Genomic DNA, 20978 nt, shown 5'->3' with positions numbered 1-20978 from the left:
GTTAAACGGGTGGTGTCCTGTTAGTAGCCTAGCTTACCTTATCAGGTCATTTGGTTAAATTAGCCTACACACAGTAGCATTGTAGGCTACTTAACCCTCCTGTTGTCTTCACAATCTGTACCCCGTGTCCTCCCGGGTCAAAATGACCCGCCTTCACTAAACCCCCAAAATAAAATGTATTTTAAACACCAAATCTATTTTGCCTGAAGAAACAACTCGTCATTCACCACAATTTGTGGTGAGTTTTCCCTCTTCACCATTTTTGTGGTGTGTAACTGACTCTGATTATGATTATGATTATTTGATCATGATTTTGACTGGGGTAATTTTGACCCGAAGACAATATTAGTACCTTTTTTTTTTACAGGTTACATGGAAATATGAATAAAGGCAACATTTTACTTTTTCTAATGTTGGAGTCAATCTAGGAAAAGTCATAAAATTTCAAGTTGAAAAAATATCATTTAGGGGATAATTTAGGGGAACACAGTGGCCGGTCATTTTGACCCGAACACAAGAGGAGGGTTAAAGCAGCAGAGAGATGTAAAGATTGCTCATACAAACTAACAAGCAAAAGTAAAGCAGTTCATTTTTAGTATTTTTTTTTTTTACAGATCACAGATCTTCTCATGTAAAGTCAATACGTTTAAACAGTAGGAATGTTGCTTGCAATCATTCTGTGTGATATTGTTGCAACAAGGGACAAAGGTAAATTGTGTGTCTGTTTTTTCCCATTCTTAAATAACATATTAATATATTTAGCCTGAAGTGGTGCTCCCTGGCCAAGCGGTGCTCTGGTGCAGCTCATATCAGGGCAGGCAGTCCATTGCAGCTAGAGTCGATTAGTCATCCACTTGTTTTCGAACCAAACCCAGCAGTCTGCAAGAAAATGATAAAGACGAAAGTCATACTCAAAACCACAAACACAATCATCTTTAATGACATCAGAGTGAATCATGATGGAAGCTGTTTTTTCCATCAAGAAAGGGAAATTACCCTTGGCTTTTTGCCAGTTTTTCTTTCTCTCTCTCTCCAAGTCAACCCACCCTTCACAAGCAGTCTGTCTCCCTGCCTCCCCTTTCACTTTCCCTCTTTTCCTGCCCAGCATTTAGGCGTGTGGATTTTCCCATCGACGGAAGGTAAGGTTTACTCTCCCGGAGCTACCTTCCCAGAACCTCTGCACTCTTGGGCCATTGTTAGTGGCACCCCCACGTTTAGAAATACAAACACAAATTTCCTCCAAATTGTTTGCATTCCGTATACCATTGCTATAAGCAAGGCAAAACATCCCTGCACTGGGTCCTGAATGAATAGTTTTAAATATTTAAACCTTTAGAATGAGTGACATTCATCACTTTTAAAAACACAACTCTATGTAATAGTACTGTTGTAGCATTAAAGATTAGAGATCACAGCTTTGTCTTTGGAGTGAACAAAAGGACAGAGATCAACGTTAGGGTCAAGGACAGTGGCCCTCTCTTCTCTAAAAACAATAAGGATGCTGACAATGCAAAGCCACAAAGTTTCACTTGAGGAAATATTTGTTTCTTTCTCACAGAGTTTAGCCTTATTTCACCCCACTGGTTTGAGACAGGCAGCAGCTGAAGGCCAACACTGACTGTCAGCCAATGTGTAGTTGCTGTTAACCAATGGGCTGAAATAAACTAGGAGTCAAATGTGCACATTAAATCATGTGAGGACTCCTGCTGCAAATGTGGATGTTATTTCGGTTTGTTTACTTGCACAGAAAACTATGAGTGGTGCAAGTTACAAAAATGAAATGATAAAAAGGGAGGTGATGAAAATGCATGTGAATTGAAAATTAGTGGGGTAAAAATACATTTTTGTAACTTACACTCATGGGGTTACTTTCCTTAAATGATAAATGGCCATTTTGGGTTGTGAATGATGAACAATGAATGAAAATAATAAAACATGGCTCTGTTTTCATTATATCATGTGTTTATCAAATCAACTCTAAACTCATCAAATCACTTGATAATTTATCACTCAATTTTTCATTTTGCCTTAATTTATACCCCTCTATCACCTCAATTTTTGTTACTTTCACCCTTCATAGAAAACAACGGTATGACACAGCATTCATTCACACTATGACTGACTGCAGAGATTTAGCCATCATGCTTCCTTGATAGGCTATGTTACATACACACTAGTGCAGCATATAACAAAATCGATATTCAATAATGCCTAAACTTAACGACATTTAAATTAATTAAATTGGTGGATACTTATCTAAAGTGGATTACAACAACAGCTGTGTGAATAATACATCTTAATAATACAAATGGTGCTAAATGATTAATATAACTTTAATTAATGATATTAGAGGGTGTAGTGCCTCTGTCCATTCGGGTCCCAGTATTACTGTCGCTATTGCTGACGACTGATGCACTTACACTTAATTGTAGGAAGTAGCATAACAAAGGAGGTCAAAGAAACCCATTCATAGTTACATAATGTAATCTTTCTGAGTTTCCTATGAGTCAAATAAGATCCAATATTGTTAAATGGAAACTGAGCAACTCACACAATCAAATGTTCCTGAAATACATGAGTAAGGCTTTCAATAAGCAGTTTTTTGTAACAACCTCACCTCCTCCCACTTCGGCTCCAGCCATTCAGCACTCAGCCTCACCTGTTTACTAATCATCGAGAGTGTTCTCCTCTGTTTTGCGCATCTTTTTTGGCTCATTGCACACTTGCCAAGGTGGATTTTGAGCGTAGTTCTGAAGAATTCTGATTGCATTTTCAACCTGTTAAGCAGCCTGTTTTGTTTCCTGTCCTGCCTGTTTTGTGACCGCTTCAATTCCACAATCAAGTCCTATGTTTCCGCACTTGTGTCCAGCTGTGGTTCTGTGACATTTTTATAAGACTTCTGTGAAAACCGATGCGAATGACTTGACAGTTTAATGACTTAATGGTGTCTTTCAACCTAAATTACAATACATTAAAAAAACTATTTGTGAATATGGGCTCACTGAAATATTCACTTTATACAGACAGAGTTACGACAATACGAAGTTCCCAAAATACAATTTATTACAGATGTCACCAATGGCGGCTGGTGATTTTATTTTTGGGGGGGGCGCAGTTGGGCGGCGCGGTTAAAATAGCACTCCACAATAAGAAAAGAGTTTGAGTAGAATATTAAAAAAACAAAGCTTTATTTCAAGAACACACAGTGCTCAACACTATCCAATAACAACCATCAACAAACTGTAACTTTGGGCATGAGAGGTTCAGAGCAGAATGGTTTCAGAGGTTTACAGAATAAAACAGGTGCCCACACCCTCACATGAGAGGTTTAGAGCACAAGAGATTCAGAAAGAGATATCACATTTTACATTGGGTGTTTGACAAGAGTAGGCCCCACTACTTGTAAAGAAATTTAGCCCTCCTCTCTTTCAAGTTGGCAAATCTCACTAACTTTTCCCTCACAACAGCCAGCATACAGTCAAGAAGTTCATTCTGGACTGTTTTGGATGTCCCCTAAACACAGTCGCGCTCTCAAGATGCTCTTTCAGTGCACTGTCAAGTGAGGCAACGACGTCCACCAAGCCACGGAATATCCCTGGGTTATCAGAGTTCTCGCTCTCATCATGACCACGCAGGGCCAACTCAAATGCACCTTAGAACTTCACACAGTCTATTATTCTTGAGAGAATGTGTCTGTTTTTCCTTACTTCTTCATTGTGTTTTCGATGCCAATTCGGTACCCTTAGTCGAGCTGCTCTGCTATACTCAGTCTTCCAAAGAGGCTTAGCTTCAGGCTGTTAGTTAGATGGCTGCGGCAAGATTCGTGCTTCTTACATTTATCGTTGAAGTGCTTTAGATCCCTCATCCCCGTTGCAGTCCAGATTGTTTCAGTCCCAGGACTTTAGAACAACAGGCAGGGGAAACAAAAAAACGCATCACTCACTGAACAACCAGCTAACCAGCTCCGGTTAGCATACAGGCTTGAGGAGAAGCTACGGGTGTACGTCCTCCCGCGGTCGATGCTCTGCTGCTGCATTTTTAAATCCGGACGTTCGGGTCCCATGTCTTTCAGTCTCTTCTTATCGACATCTGATCATCGATTGAAAGGTGTTTCACGAAGAGATACTACAGAGTTTTCAGTCGCCATACTCACAGAATCAAAGTCTCTGCTAGCTATGTTGCTCACGTAGATACGTGAGATGTATATGGGATGTGAGGGAATGATAAAAGTCTCTGATTCGACGAATAGTCCAGTCGCGTTGAAATAAGAAACGATGTCATTGGTTAGGGCGCAAAATTTTGCGCCCCAGGATCGAACTTTCATCCGCCAATGAGAAGCTGTCCTTGCTCAAATATACCAATTTTCACCCTACATCAGAACGACGTCACACAGGGTCAACTGCGCAAGTTGGTTGCAAAAGACAACCAGAAAAATGTCGTGTTGTGCTGTGGGATGCCAGAATCGGAAATCTATAAACAAGGATCTTAAGTTTTACAGAATACCAGCAGCTAACAATTATTTTAATGCCAACCACAGACGTCGTTGGTTACAAGCCATCAGAAGATCCGATTGGAATGAAGACCATATTAAAAATGCCAGACTCTGCAGTTCACACTTCATATCAGGTAAGTTAACATTAGAGCTGCACTAAATCAGACACATCACTCGGTTTTAACCCGGTAAAGTTGTACGCTTATCTAACAATAGAACACCGACTAATGTACAAGTTTTAGTCGTTCTAGCTAACTTACCTTAAATTGTGTTACGTTGTCTTGCTAGTAGTTAGCTTGACGACTAGCTAGTGTCGTAAGCTTGGCAAACTCAGGCTAAATGTACCTGTTACACTATCGTACTGTCAATAACTAGAATACTGTTTTTGGACAGGAGAGGTATCCATGGACTTCAATAGTCCCGACTTTGTACCTTCTGTCTTTTCCTTCTCAACCCAGTGTGAAATAGACAATGACGATACAAAACTTGAGAGGTAAATATTGTCACTTTAGCCTTATTTAGTTGCTAACCGGAATCACATTGCATGCATCAAAATGCAGAGAATGTATGGCAAGTAATGTCACATCATTTTTAGATAATTTGTCAGACCAGATTTTTGTTATGTCTGCCTTGTCTTGTGAAGCCCTGTTGAGGTATGCTATGTAATTTACACTTGACTTGGTTTTGGTACCTGATAACTTCCTATGATCTACCAAGCAACTAAACTGTTTTGGACTGACTGTTTGCCTTCATCTCTGTGTATCAGATTTAAGAGGAAATGAATAAGGGAAGAAACCACCCACAGACCACCAGATGATGTACAGCGGTCCAAAGAAGCTAGTGATGAGTTTCCATCAGAATCTTCTGGAGCTTGCCTGTCCTCAGATGACAGCAGAATGGAGCCTGGTGCGGATCCATGCACCGGTAAGAACTTATAATACCTTAACTAATGTAGGGCAGTCATTATTAGGATGAATCAGGTCCTGTTTATATATTGTTCAATACAGCAGAACTGTGTTGTGAATGACGTTGAACATTATTCTGTTTAGCACATGCTGTTTGAAAACATCTATCAAATAATATTGAGAAAAGCTCAACTAAAACAAGTGACAGTGCTTCTTTTATAAGTCTATTACTATCTAATATCTATTTCAGAAGCCACAGTCCCAAAGGTTCTCCATGATGATCTGAAACACAAGTACAGCCAACTTTCTGCAGAGTGTGTCAACCTGCGTTTGGAGATCGACAAACTGAAATCTGAGAATGAGGAACTAAAGGCAACACTCACAAATACACAATTTTCCTTTAGCTCTATCAAGAGTAAAGCAGTGCAGGTTCTGTTTTTTACAGGTCTGACCAGTGTCTTATTTGAGTGGTTGATTCACAAACTTAAAGACAGTGTAGAGGTTGTGTGTGGCTCTATGAACCTGAAGGATCATCTATTAATCATCCTAATGAAACTAAGATTAGGGCTCTGCAACAAGGATATTGCTTTCAGATTTAATGTCACAGAAAGTGACATCTCAAACATTTTGAGAAGTTGGCTCCCTGTTATGTCTGCAACTTTAAAGCCTCTCATAAAGTGGCCAAGCAAGCATGCAGTATTAAAGAATATGCCAAAATGTTTTAAACCTAAATATAAACGTTGCAGGTGCATTATTGACTGTACAGAAATTTTTATCAACAGACCCACAAATTTAACCTCCAGAGCCCAGACGTACTCGACTTATAAAAGCCACAACACTGTTAAATATTTGGTTGGCATGTCACCTTCAGGAGCCATTTCTTTTCTGTCGGCAGGTTGGGGTGGGCGAGTTTCAGATAAACAAATTACAGCTGAGTCTGGATTTTATTACCTTCTAGAGCATAATGATGAGATACTAGCAGATCGTGGTTTTACCATCAGAGATGAGCTTGCCACACGTGGTGCCACCCTTAGGATCCCTCACTTTACCAAAGGTAAAAAGCAGCTCTCTGCTCAAGAAGTGGACATATCAAGGCGTTTGTCTAATGTGAGAATACACATTGAAAGAATATTATGTACAATAGGTAGATGGAAAAATTTCAAAATTCTGACTACTGTTATTCCACTCACACAGGTTGACCTCTTGGACGATATTGTGATTGTGTGTGGAGCATTAACAAACCTTTGTAAATGTATAGTCCCAAGACATTAAGCTTAATTTAGATTACTTCTGTAAGTAACTGTTTATTGTCATAAACACAATTAATTGCACATTCAAGTGTTTAAATGTAAAATATTAGTACTGTATTAAATCATTTGCTCCGAAGTACATTTCATTCTGACTTGTTTTTTTTGCACTGTTCACAATACCAATCCACAACCTTTCTTCTTACTCTGGCACATGTGTAGTGGAAATGGTTCTTGCACTTTGCACAGTCAATCATCATTCCAAAGTCTGGCATTTGACAGTGTGAGCAGACTGTAGGCGCTTGCATCAGTGGATCCATGCTGCGTGTTAACAGCTCAGGCAAAATACTCTGTTTGAAGAACACTTCAGCTTTAGGCAGGACTGCTTGCAGCATTTCTTCATCTCTGGGTATGCGGTTGATAGCAACAACTTGCTTTGTCCAAACCACAAAGTCGCAGTATTGGGCGTTGCATACAAACATGTGAAGCTGAACTTGATGGTAGTATTCATGATTCTTCTTTAATTGTAGTGCTTTGTCTAAGCAGAAACTGTGTGTCCTCGCTACTCCCCGTCAGACCATCACGGTATTTGTATGGACACTTAATCTCTACAGTTGCTTTCCCACAGCAGGTACAGTTTGCTAATCCATCCGGCGATGCCCCAAGATGTGGTTTGTCTGGCCGCACAACAAGACCGCAGAGCTTCACGTCAAAGTTGGGATGTTGTGCTTTCATTATTTCTGTGTATTGTCTTCTGGCTGTGTCCTCCATATCTCTTCCCCAAAGTACTGCTGGCACATGGGACAAGTCTTGTTTGTTGTAGTGCACTACCTGTTTTACAAGGTTTGTTTTAGCGGTTTCGGTTACTACAGTGCATACACGATGTAGGGTTGTGCTTGTTATCCTTCCAGTTCTGTGTGTGTGCCAGGCCTGAGAGTGGGCCTGATTTTTTGTCGTAAGCTCAAGGTTTACACACTGCTCATTGGTTAACTCCTTCCTCAGTTTTTCAAAGGTCTCTTCACTCCTCTCTTGTAGTTCATTTTTGCAGAGGCATCTCAGATTGGCATCATACAGAGCTACTAGTGGCTCTGGCAGGTCTTCGGTCTCTGTGTCAGATTCTGTTGCTGAATCTGTGTCACTGAAGTCCATGGTAGTGAGCACAGCTGCGTTAGGTGCCAGTACTTTCAATTCTGCAATGTCTTCATCTGTCAGTTCTGAATACACAAAATAAATGTTAGATAACTTATTTTCATACAAATTGCAATCAAAGCTGGTTGCATCTGCCATTAATAGTTACATGACCCTGATTATAACTTGTAACATGTATTTACATTAATTATCAAATATAATGAATACCTGATTGCTATATGTACATGACCTGATCTCGTCTACATTCAGATTGTGCCTACCGTTTACATTATTCTTTCTACGCTTTACTCTGACTGGCTGCAGGTGGGTGTCTGTCCTTTTAGCCTTTCTGAAGCTGATCTCACTCAGTTTGGCTGGTTTCACCTCTCTCTTGGATGTGTGGATCCACATATTTGTCCCTGAAGTACAACACCTCTCCGTCTTTCCCATCCTGACCCACAGCTCAACTTTGAACATAAGTGCAGCTGCATGGCTGCAGCATGACCCTAACCTGAATAAAAAAAGGTCTAATGTATGAAACACATGTTTTGTACTTTAGGCTATACATATAACATTGTTTTGTTTTAGCTATGATTTCAGCAAATAAGCAGTTACATGTTGTTTGATTAAATTGCTGACACTGACAATTGGGCAAATAATGAACATTTAAGATAGTAAACTTATGTTGGTTTACATACCCAGCCATACAGGTGCAGTTCGCAGTAAGAATGCAGTTGTTTGTCTTGTTGACGATAACCCAGGCCTTGTACAATTCTGTCTTCTTACCCTGTCTTTGGCTAGGCAGAACCTCCGTCTTCAGCACTACGAAGTTTTGAACATTGTAATCATGACATAGTATGTCTTGGACATGACCACACAGAACAAAGTTGTATGCATCCAGAGACTTGTACGCTTTTAACTTCTCCCGGGTATATACACTTGGAGTGTCGATGAGGTAGGCTAATTATAAATCTCTGGCCACTGGATGCTAGGCCATTTCGTTTCATCGTTTAGCCATTGACACGGTGGTATGGCAAACGGATCTAGAAGACGTATCCCACTGCTCACTAACGTCAATTTAGTTAAATAACTGTGTTTATCACTGGGTGACAAGCCATTGTAATACGTGGAAAACATTGTAATAATCACATCTAATCAATATAAACTATAATCTTTTTAAATCTAACTAGTATACTTGTGTTATCCGTGTGGTCCTTTTGCCATTATAAATGCTATCCTTTCCCGGTTTTCTGCAACCACATGGCGCGCGCATCCCGAATATTTACAAACAAAAAATTGGTCTATGTTTCAGAAAAGTATGAGAGCTCCGATTGACTTCCATTTGGCCGGCGCCCCTCCAGGGAGGAGAGGCTTATCTCAGTGATAACGAATGGCAATATATTATATTTGGTCACATTTAAGTGGTTGTTGACAGGGGCTTACGGTCTCCCACACACATTTAACGCGTTAACACAGTACATTTCTTATTTTAATTGTTTGGTATATAATGTTTGGTTTTTTTTTTCATCTCAAAATTTTAGGAGGGGCGGCGCCCTTGCGCCCTGTATTGACGCACCGCCACTGGATGTCACTACTTGGAATTATAACAAAACAACACCCTAAATTAAAGTGTTATAAGTACATTTACTGATTTACTCATTAGGATTTAATGAGTTTCCCCTCATTGCCAACACACTGTAACCAGTTCCCTCAGAAAAAAAACCTATAGCTTTGCCTCAGTTCTCAAAATATTTGCACTTTTCTTATAACTGTCTGACTACACCCTCTGGGGCCATGTAGACGCCTCTTCTGTTGATGAGCAAGAAACTGCTTTTCAGTAGTCAGTAGCCAGTGATGCCAAAATGTGAAAATATTCAAATTAATGTTCGTTTTAATCAGACTTCCTTGGTTTGAGCCTGGTTCAGTGACCATCCCAGGCTCACAAATATTTTTTCCCCACACATATTCCTCATTTCACAGTGCATTTTAGCATATGCTCTTGGCAAAGAATACACAGAAAGGCATATTTCCCACTGTATTTAGCAAGGGCAAAGATCAAAGAGTCAGTCCAGAGATGCAGACCAGAGAGTTGTGAGTTGTGAGAGTTGTTTCCATTGCAAAGGTGGTTTTCAACTATTGTTTTGAACGCCTCCTGACAGTGTTCCTGTAAGAGTCATCTGTGTGCTGAAATAATGTAGATTGCACAGGAAATGCCAATTTCAGGGAAAAAAGGCCTTTTGGTGGAAGTGGAAATAATCCCTCTAGTGTGTAAGAGACAGTCAGGTAGTGTGTGTCGTCTGGGGTAAAAGTTTTTGACCTAGAAGTTAAGTGGTTGTACCGATGTGAGTGTCGTTTTGAGAGTGTAGTTTTCAGAAAATTCGGAACTGTTTCAGAAAAGGTGTTTTAGCAATCTGTAAAAACTGTAAGATACACACTAGCCACCTGTGAATACCAATGCTGATGATTTACTAAAATGGAATGGTGTTGAACATGGGAGGCAGTGTTGTGGATACACTTTGGAAATGAAAATGATTGGATTAGATTTAGTTTTATAAAACAACTGGATTGGAATGAAGGATAGGACTCCTCATTTGGGCAGATCATGTTGGATGACTTGGGATTTGAAAATGTAAGGTTTAGTTATGGTGGCTGAATGAAATCTGGCTTTTCTGGTGTGGCGTGGTGTGGTGTCCCTCTCTACAGAAGGATTTAAAACAAAGTTTGTCCATGCAGCATATTTGAGTACGAACAATGGAGACAAGTTGTCTCCGTGTTTATGTGTGAACTCCATATTCCAGGCGCCTGCAGAGTCTAACATAGGCCGAGTCTGATGAGCCATTTCCTTCCTTTCAGCAGTGACAGGGAAAAATCTCCCCTTTGCATTGCAGAGGGCAGCCACTAGGATAACAGGGAAATTCAGTTTAAACTTGCTTAAAATAGAATGCCAAGAAGATGGTTAAATACAGCCAATGAAAATAATACCAAATCATTTTTTCACCTAAACTTACAATCTCAGTTTACATCTCCTAAATATTCACAAGGAAGTTCCTGATTGCTAAAATATCTGTTCAAATTAAATGGAACCTTGAAAGATATGGGTGTTTTCGAATCTGAGCATTTAAACCAAACCAATTTTCATCTTCTTTCTCTGTTGTTTCCCGACTCAGCATTACTCTTCAAAGCACAGTTCAATATTTTCATTCGTTTTGGCACGTAATTGTGTTTATTTCCATGGAAACATTAGCAGCATTGTCTTGTTATTATGACTGCGGTGAATGTGGCTAGACTCAGTGTCCCTGCTTTATACTACTGTTGATGTTATTATTCAGTACAGTGTTAGGAAAAACACTCACTGGTTTATTAATCAAAGATTGATTAATATTGTTTCAAAATGAATAGGTGCGCAGACCTCTTCCAGACCCCCTAGTTCAGAATTTGTTCAGTTTTGTATACAAATATTTCATGAGCAAAGCCCCAAATCTCCAGGAGCCTAATGTGGAAATACCCTTCGTTTTAGGTAACCATGGAGTTATCAATGTAAAACAGTTTTATCAGTAAAACAATACATTACTATTTAATTCAAGGAAAGCTATCAGGGTAAGCCAATTGTTTTCAAGCGGGGAATTTGTGAGGCTGGAGCCCCCAAACACAAGTACAGAGATCCAGAGAACTTCCTGACTGTGAGCATATACATCCTGTTGTGTGTGTGTGTGTGGGAAGTCGTTCTTACCCTTCTTGATCCTTGAAGAGGAGAGGAATTTCAAAGATTATAATGGAGAGAGGTGGGATATCTGGGTGGGAATTTCCAACTTTTTCAAAGCCTACACGGTCAACGTCACTTCTGGGAATTTGGGGCTCGGGTGGATTATTGGATATAAAAGCCCGATGCAATTTAGAGGCTTCAGAAACTCATCATCCACGTGTAAAGACAGATAAAGTTATCCATCAGCTTTAGCTTGCCTCAGAAGGAAAAATGGTTGGTCTCATGATATGTAGCAAACTTATAGTTTGACAAACAAATATGCTAGTAAAGTAAATGTATTTAAATGTGCAGCTATTCGGTTGGGCATGATTTGTCTAATGATTAGTTGCTGTATTATCATCTTTGAAATGTATCTTTGTGCTTTACAGGAATTTTGCTTCGTAACAGTATGCAACCAAAGATGGAACGTGCGCCTCATCTTGACAATGCTTGTCTTCTCAGGTGTGTAGCCAATGTTCATTTGCATTTAGTTAATTATTGTAAATGTGTTTGACAATATGCTACCAAAGACATCACTTTGCTGTTTCATTTATGTATTTGTTTTTATTATATATTTAATGATAAATATAGATTGCAGTCATAATCACAGTATATTTAATCAACACAATGAAACATAAATACATAAATGCCTTACTCCTTTACTGTTTACCCCAGTTTTGACAGGGTGGCTGGAAGTAGCAGGCTGGTCCTACCACTACTCTAACGAGACGATGGACTACGAAACAGCCAGCGTCTGGTGTAAATCTCGGTACACAGACATGGTGGCAATCCAGAACAAAGGCGAGATTGACCACCTCAACACTATTCTGCCGCTGATAACAGGCTACTACTGGATTGGCATTCGCAAGAAAAATGGCATTTGGACCTGGGTTGGAACCAACAAAACACTGACCACGGAGGCCGAGAATTGGGCTACCAATGAGCCCAATAATGCCGCAAAGGGCGCAAACGAGGACTGTGTGGAGATTTACATCAAGAGAATTGTAGACACGGGAAAATGGAACGACATATCTTGCAGCAAGAAAAAGACAGCTTTGTGCTACACTGGTGAGTCAGGCAATGGTTTGGTTGTTAAATCGGAGATGCAGCCAGTAGTGAGTTTACTGTACAGAGTTAAAGGTTATTATTTTAAGCATCGGACGGCTACGGAATCGGAGCAATATTGTTACTGAATTCTGGCCAATTGCCCCCTTCCACAAGGTGGAGTCATTTGATTGATTGATTTATTTATTTATTTATTTATTTAAGCCTCGGAAAACACATTGAGGAATAAGACCCTCATTTGCAATGGTGCCGAGGGTACAATGAATAATTAATACATTGGAAAATAAAATAAAGAAATACAATTTAAAAAAAAAAAAAAAGAAATATGCATATAAAATAATACAGGAGTACAAGGGAACGATGATAAATAACAATTTTGAATATTCAGTAAAATACTATGGTTGAGTCAACAGTTACAATCATTGCACGAGAAGTCAGTTTTACATGTGATAAGATTTAAGAATTCTCTTAGTGAAATAAATGAGCACAACCGTAAAGATTTTTGGACCTCATTCCAGATGTAGGGTGCCTTATAACAGAAGGCTGTCTTCCCCAATTTGGTGTTAACATGTGGCAGATATAATGAAAGCCAGCTTTGGGAGCGGGTATTGAGGGTATTACAGTTCCAGTGTATGAGAGAGGAGAGATATAGTGGCATTAGCCCAATGATTTAGCCATTCTGGGACGTTTGATAGAGTGACTTTTTGACACCTTAAATTGAGATCTATTAATTGACATTAGTCATAAAGTGCCTTTACAAAGGCAATTTACTTTGACCGGGATCAAACCCAGAATATCTGTTGACCGTGACTATTGACAACGGATCCGTAGCAATACGGATATCTTATATCTACGGAATTCCGTACCGGTAGTCACTTCGATCCTTTTAAGTATTACACTTTCTAACAAGAAAGTATTTAATGTATTAGAATTCACTGTGCTGTACTTGCTAAAATAAATAATACTAAAAAACATGCTGGGGATGCAGCAAGATATTTATTAAAATGATTAAAATGATCACTGTCTCCCTTATCTTTGTTTTATCTAGCCTCTTGTGAGAAGAATTCTTGCAGCGGGAATGGAGAGTGTGTTGAGACCATCAACAATCACACATGCGAGTGTTTTGAAGGCTTCTACGGTGAAAAGTGTGAACACGGTAGGCCTAAATCCGCTGATATTTGATCAATTTGATCAATTATTCCATAAGAAGTCCATACAATTGTTTTGCCTTCATTAACCTGGTCTTGCTCCGTCTCAACTAGTTGTCCAGTGCGAGAGGGAGAAGGTCACCACTCCGCAGAAGGGCTCTTTCAGCTGCTCTCACCCCCATGGGAATTTCTCCTACGGGTCAGAATGTATTTACTCCTGCCAGCCAGGCTACCGGCTCAGCAGCTCCGAGACCCTCAGATGCACTCCCTCTGCCGCCTGGTCCAGCGCGCCCCCGACCTGTGAGGGTATGTTGTTCCTCGCCACTCTTGTTGTCATTGCTACTGGCTCCCTTACTTCCCTGAGGAAGTTAATAGAAATTAGATAATTGTCCATATTCACCTCACATGTATCATAGATAATAATGATGTAGTGAATTAAGAGTAAACAAAGCTATTTATGTATTTAAATACATTTTAAATGTAAAATATTAAATGTACAGTATGTGTCCCATATTTTGCATTGCCCAAGCTTCGCATGCCTTCTTGAATGACTTATATGACCTCTCTCTCTCCGCTGCTGCAGTGGTTCAGTGTGATGAGCTGGCCAAGCCAGATAAGGGCTCCATGATCTGTTCCTCTCCTCTGGGCAACTTCAGCTACCTGTCCCTCTGCCAGTTCACCTGTGACAAGGGGTACATTCTGAACGGCTCCCTTTCCTCCTCTCTCGTGTGCGGAGCCAAGGCCCGGTGGAACGACACACAGCCCCAGTGTGAAGGTAGGACAGATTCCTTGTATGCCTGTTATAAACACAGGAAAGGGGAGAGGGTATGATTACAGCAAATAAACATTTAATAAAGTTAAATTAAACTAGTCATTTGAGAACTGGCAGGTTTACTACAAGGGTTTTGCAGATAAAATAAACAGTTCATATCATACTAGTAGTTTACTTGATTTATTATTTACTTGTATCAAATGGCATTGATTTACCAACGTTTAAATCCAGATTATAGCCTAAATAAAATTGCAATATACAATAAAAGCCTAATGGAAAGTGCATTTTCTCTCTCTCTCTCTCCAGCTGTTCGCTGTCCTGCCATCAGGGCTCCGCAACATGGCCATATTTCCTGTGACGGAGACCCCACAACACCCAATAGCTACCCAAACCAGTGCAGGTTCACCTGTGAAGATGGCTTCCGCATGAGCGGCGTGTCTGCGATCAGCTGCACAGCATCTGGACATTGGACTGAACAGCCTCCCCTGTGTGAAGGTAAAAGAAAATCTCCTATTGGCAATACATATATATATACAATGTAAGCAAGTTATAATAAGAAAATAAAATGGCATCACACACACCGATAATCTTGGGACTTTGTGCCTTTCTACATTTCCTCTGCACCATGGATTATGTTTTTTTTACTCTCCCTCTCTCTCTTCCCTGTAAATGTATCCTTCAGCCATCACATGCCCAAGACCGGAGAACCCTCACCTCCTCTCCAACTGCTCAGACTCCGTGAACGAGTGGCATTTCGGCTCCGTCTGCTCCTTCAGCTGCAGTACCGGCTTTAACCTGCAGGGGAAGCCCAATGTCCAGTGCAGGGGGACGGGTCAGTGGAGCTCCGTGATCCCCACCTGTGTGGAGGTCCAGTGCCCCCATCTTGAGGCCCCTGTGGCGAGCAGCATGAGCTGCTCGGGCTCCTCCAGAGGCGCTGTCTGCACCATCATCTGTGACGAGGGCTTCAGCCTGCAGGGGGCAGCAAGAGCAGTGTGCACAGACAGCGCTGAGTGGTACCTGGACGGAGAGAAACCCACATGCACAGGTACGCACTCACACTAGGCCAAACACCCACATTTTACACTGATGTTGCAGATCAGTGAGTGGTGCTCTCCCTTGTAGCTGAAAAGCGTTTGCTTTGTGTTGGATTTGTGATAGTCCCACACACTCTTTGGTCATGTCTAAGGTGTCCCTTCCTTGTTCCGTGACTAATATCATTCTTCTCTCTCTCTCTCTTTCCACTTCTCCAGCTGTTCGCTGTCCTGCCATGAGGGCTCTGCAACATGGCCATATTTCCTGTGACGGAGACCCCACAACACCCAATAGCTACCCAAACCAGTGTATGTTCACCTGTGAAGATGGCTTCCGCATGAGCGGCGTGTCTGCGATCAGCTGCACAGCATCTGGACAGTGGACTGAACAGCCTCCCCTGTGTGAAGGTAAAAGAAAATCTCCTATTGCCATGGCATATATAAGTATAATAAGAAAATAAAATGGCCTCACACACACCGATAATCTGGGGATTTTGTGCATTTCTACATTTCCTCTGCACCATGGATTATGTTTTTCTTACTCTCCCTCTCTCTCTTCCCTCTAAATGTGTCCTTCAGCCATCACATGCCCAAGACCGGAGAACCCTCACCTCCTCTCCAACTGCACAGACTCCGTGAACGAGTGGCATATTGGCTCAGTCTGCTCCTTGAGCTGCAGTACCGGCTTTAACCTGCAGGGGAAGCCCAATGTCCAGTGCAGGGGGACGGGTCAGTGGAGCTCCGTGATCCCCACCTGTGTGGAGGTCCAGTGCCCCCGTCTTGATGCCCCTGTGGCGAGCAGCATGAGCTGCTCGGGCTCCTCCAGAGGCGCTGTCTGCACCATCATCTGTGACGAGGGCTTCAGCCTGCAGGGGGCACCAAGAGCAGTGTGCACAGACAGCGCTGAGTGGTACCTGGACGGAGAGAAACCCACATGCACAGGTACGCACTCACACTAGGCCAAACACCCACATTTTACACTGATGTTGCAGATCAGTGAGTGGTGCTCTCCCTTGTAGCTGAAAAGCATTTGCTTTGTGTTGGATTTGTGAAAGTCCCACACAGTCTTTGGTCCTGTCTAAGGTGTCCCTTCCTTGTTCCTTGACTAATATCATTCTTCTCTCTCTCTCTTTCCACTTCTCCAGCTGTTCGCTGTCCTGCCATCAGTACTCCACAACATGGCCATATTTCCTGTGACGGAGACCCCACAACACCCAATAGCTACCCAAACCAGTGCTGGTTCACCTGTGAAGATGGCTTTCGCATGAGCGGCGTGTCTGCAATCAGCTGCACAGCATCTGGACATTGGACTGACCAGCCTCCCCTGTGTGAAGGTAATACAAATCTTTCTCCTGCAAGAAAGTTGCTCTCTCACACCTTTTCCCTTCTCTTCCTTCTCTTTTTTTAAGAAAAAAATCTTTTTTTTTTAAAGAGAAAAACAGTGAGAGGGACACACAGAAGTACACGTGTAAACCAAGCTTCATACACTGTCCTATTCACTGTTTACCCATGTCTGAAGTATCCCATCCTCTTCCCTTGCCACAGCGGTGAAGTGCCCCCAGATACAAACGGCTAGCGACAGCATCATGAACTGCACCGGGGGCATCGATGGTCAGGAGCTGACCTACGCGGCCAGCTGCACGTTCGGTTGCCGAGAAGGATACCTCCTCCGTGGAAACCAGACGATGATGTGTAGTCAACATGGCGAGTGGATAGGAGAAGTGCCAGAGTGCCAAGGTAGGAACAGCAAAAACAATATCAAAGTGTAAAAAACTAACAAAGTGTGCATATGTGTGTGTTTCTGTGTACTTGTGTGTGATTTAAGAGAGATACATAGAGAAAGAGAGAGAGAGAGAGAGAGAGAGAGAGAGGGAGGAAGGAAGGAAGGAAGGGATAGAAGGAGTGAAAAGAGATAGTAATGGGGAAATGTACTGATTTACTGAGTCTGTTTTTCTTCTCATGTGTTCATTGTTGCTGCCCTCTACAGCTCCACCTGAGCCTCTCATCAACCCCACCACCATCATGATGGCAGCAGGGGGCGCCAGCACACTGTCTGCTCTCTCCTTGATCCTCTGGCTCCTGAGGAAAATGCAACAGAAAGGTGAATATACACTATATACCCCATCAATGTATTTCTGTTACATCAAATCAAATCAAATCAAATCAAACTTTATTTATACGCCGCATTTCATACCAGGAGGTAACACAATGCACCGATGATATGAAGTGTTGTATAGAACACTATAGTCATGCATAGAACATGTTACCTTAGAACCTTTCCATAGTACCACAGATGGTAATCTTCTTCTTCTTTCTTCCGCAGGAAACAAGTTTGATCTCAACAGGTTAGTACACTGATAGCCTCTTCCTCTATGATTAAGCAGATATATGAGTTATTGTGTTCATCCTAGAAGAGTCCTAGCAGCAATACTAAACTGTCTTCTGTGTCTCTGACTGTCCACAGCACCCTTGATACAGCCGAGGCCCCTGAAGTCTACAGAAACAGTTCTGATAGTCTCATTTAGAGCTGGCACAACATACGCAGCAGGTAAGCAGGAAGCCGCCCTTAACCTTGACGACAGCGATAGTGATAATGATAGTAGTGTAAAATCAATTGACAAATGTATGGTAAAAAACAGTTAGATTGGACTGAGATGGCTGACACTTTGCTTTTGTGATTACAGGGCTGTGGCACTCAACAGAGCACAGGGTTAAGCGGAGAGGGACACAGTGGGAAGAATGGGAGGCAAGAAGAATGAAAGAAAGAAAGAAAAGAAAGAAAGAAAGAAAAAACAAGCAACCTCACAAGTGATATGTGTTTTAGATAATTGAAGAGTGGGTGAAAAGGCCACAGGCAGTTCTTTTTTTGCCAAAAGCTGTGAATTAGAATGCACACGCATGCACACACACACACACACACACACACACACACACACACACACACACACACACACACACACACACACACACACACACACACACACACACACACACACACACACACACACACTCCCTCAATTCTCCCATACTCTAAGGGGAACTGGTTTGTTGAATTGTTCTTCTTCCTTAGGGAAGATTTTCTTATTTATTTGGGCATATTGTTCATGGTAAACACTGCAGTAAAAGTATTGTATGTATTATAAAATACATGTATTTATTTTTAAACCATTTATTTAAAATTATTTGTATTATTGGTTGTTATTATTATTAGTTGAATTACTGTGCTTTCTTGTTATTCTATATTACATTCTGTTTTCGTGTGAATATTTAGGAATGAAATATGTGTATATTATAATATTTTTGCTGCCTGTGCTACAGTTTCAGAAGGTGAATAAAATTCTTAAATTTAATGTTTTTCGTCATTATGCATTTTCCAATTATTTCTTTTTTTCTTATTAATGAAACAGTCCCCACAGAATGTACAGGCCAGGTTAAGCCTGTTTCTTGTTCTGTCTTTCTTTGGCCAAGTGATCCTAAATTAGGGAGCATAGGAAAGTTTGGATAACCTCTTGGATGACCACAGAGGTATTGCCCTAGAGTGGACTGAATTATTATGGCCCCTGGCATGTTAAGATTAACCTAAGCGTACATTAGTACTGTGAGGAACAGCATGTCAATTTACGTACTGTATGTGGTCAGTAATGGATATAGTAATCTAAACTTTCTGCACAAAACGTTCTGCATCAGGGAATGGTTTGGTGGACTCAAAAGAATACTGATTACTGTTCTATCTATTTTACTCAGTGCTTTAAGTTCATTTCTGAATGGTGAAATATCCATGACCATCATGATTGGAAAACATTTATTGGTTCCCAAATAATTGATGTGGCATGCAAGATTCTCTCAAGTGATTTTCTCCTCCTGCTATGATAATCTTCAACAATATGTAATATAAATTCGATAATGTTAAGGATAATTTGAGAAATGCGCCACAGCGAATGAGGGAAACTGACACTAAATTGAACATTTAATTGTCATGCTACGGGTTGTAGAAAAACAAGAGATAGGAAATGTGTGCTGTGATGAAATTACTTCATATAAAACAAAATTATGTTAAAGAATGTCATAGTAGACTGTATATGTAGTGTATGTGTGTGTAGTGAGTGAATGTGACTATAGTGCGTCTATGGAAGACGCTAATCAGGCTCTGGCATTCCACCTACTCATATATTTGTCAACAGGACCAGTACCATTGTGTGCAAAGAAAGAAAGCTCCGATTTGGAATGTTATGCTGGGAAGGGTATATGGGTCTCTCTCTCTCTCTCTCTCTCTCTCTCTCTCTCTCTCTCTCTCTCTCTCTCTCTTTCTCTCTCTCTCTCTCTCTATCTCTCTCTCTCTCTCTCTCTCTCTCTTTCTCTTTCTCTCTCTCTCTCTGTGTATGTGTGTGTGTGTATGTACACTGTGCGTTTTTTGTGTCTATGGGCAGGCCAGCCGCTAGGAATTATGGACAGAGAGACAAACATTTTCTGAAGTTGGCCCCTTCATCCAGACCCACTCCAGCCCTAGACCTTTGACCCCCCCTGACGGAGGGTCTGTCTGTGGGCACATTTATATTTGTATGTATATTATATATATATGTGCATTTGTGTTTCTGTGAGAGCATGCACTGTGTGTGTGTGTGTGTGTGTGTCTGTGTGTGTGTGTGTGCATTCACCTTTGCGTGCAGAGTCACGGATGCAGACACAGTGGCGGTATCCTGCCTCTGTGACTCACTCACACTAAGTATGGTATGATCCTGTCAGAGGTCAGTCACTGTTGACAGCATATGCAACAGATTTGGGGTGGATCACTCACTGACCCAGCCCCCCCTCCATCTGGCCCCTCTCTCAGATAACAAACACACTCGTTCCCATTACAGAAAAAGAAAAACACAGGATTCAGTGTGACCGTGATTCAGTGCGGAGGTTACAGACACATGACCTGCATGGCAGGTCACTTGTGTAACTATTGACGGGCATCGATAGGGATTGACCGTTTCCTGCCGATTACAGTCACTTACAATTCAATTATGATAGCTATACATTATATACCATCTCCCCGCCTTGTGTATAACATTTGCTGCTCTGAGTCATAGTTTATTTTATGTATTTTTATTTGTCCTTTTTGAAATTTTGAAATGTCCCTCAACTGCATGTTTTATTAAAAATACATATCATTTCTACCCATCACTTATAGGCTGAAAGCCGGGGCCAATCAGAATTATGTTAAGCTACTGGTAGTTTATTTAAATCGAGAATGTCCCATTCTAAGAAACAATTCCCAGTCATAAGATATATATTCTGGCAGAAGGCTTACATGGCACGCCAATGTAAATAACACATACAGTTGGACCATTTTGCTGAATCTATTTCTACCCTCCATATGTATTTATTCATCTGTATTTCTTAACTATACCCTTCACTTTCAGTATACATGCTTTCTATTCCCCTGGGCCATTTACCTGTGTC

General features: G+C 41.1%; 1 protein-coding gene across 3 annotated transcripts; it reads left to right on the top strand.

Moving 5' to 3' along the window:
* The first annotated feature begins 11638 nt into the window (after positions 1–11638).
* On the top strand, positions 11639–18880 carry LOC105907090 (E-selectin-like). Of its 3 annotated transcripts, XM_031575337.2 has the most exons (16): positions 11639–11748; positions 11904–11976; positions 12190–12582; positions 13628–13735; positions 13842–14033; positions 14311–14502; positions 14806–14994; positions 15182–15544; positions 15750–15938; positions 16110–16472; positions 16676–16864; positions 17076–17267; positions 17518–17631; positions 17854–17875; positions 17995–18078; positions 18215–18880. In XM_031575337.2, the coding sequence occupies exons 1-15, from the start codon at positions 11746–11748 to the stop codon at positions 18053–18055; spliced, it is 2643 nt and encodes an 880-aa protein (XP_031431197.1). In that variant the 5' UTR covers positions 11639–11745; the 3' UTR covers positions 18056–18078; positions 18215–18880. The 3 variants fall into 3 exon arrangements, with proteins under 3 accessions (XP_031431197.1, XP_031431196.1, XP_031431198.1); XM_031575336.2 differs by having other exon boundaries at positions 11668–11976; XM_031575338.2 differs by lacking the exons at positions 15750–15938; positions 16110–16472 and having other exon boundaries at positions 11670–11976.
* The last annotated feature ends 2098 nt before the right edge of the window (positions 18881–20978 follow it).

The sequence above is a fragment of the Clupea harengus genome, chromosome 10 (genome assembly GCF_900700415.2).
Source record: "Clupea harengus chromosome 10, Ch_v2.0.2, whole genome shotgun sequence".
Taxonomy (NCBI): Eukaryota; Metazoa; Chordata; class Actinopteri; order Clupeiformes; family Clupeidae; genus Clupea; species Clupea harengus.
This window is presented reverse-complemented; position numbering and strand designations above follow the sequence as displayed.

Excerpts from the sequence above, each read along its gene's own strand:
- LOC105907090 (XM_031575336.2), top strand. The coding sequence starts at position 11,841 with ATGATTTGTCTAATGATTAGTTGCTGTATTATCATCTTTGAAATGTAT. Across the intron at positions 11,977-12,189 it reads GACAATGCTTGTCTTCTCAG|TTTTGACAGGGTGGCTGGAA; the intron begins GTGTGTAGCCAA and ends TGTTTACCCCAG. Across the intron at positions 14,503-14,805 it reads CACACAGCCCCAGTGTGAAG|CTGTTCGCTGTCCTGCCATC; the intron begins GTAGGACAGATT and ends CTCTCTCTCCAG.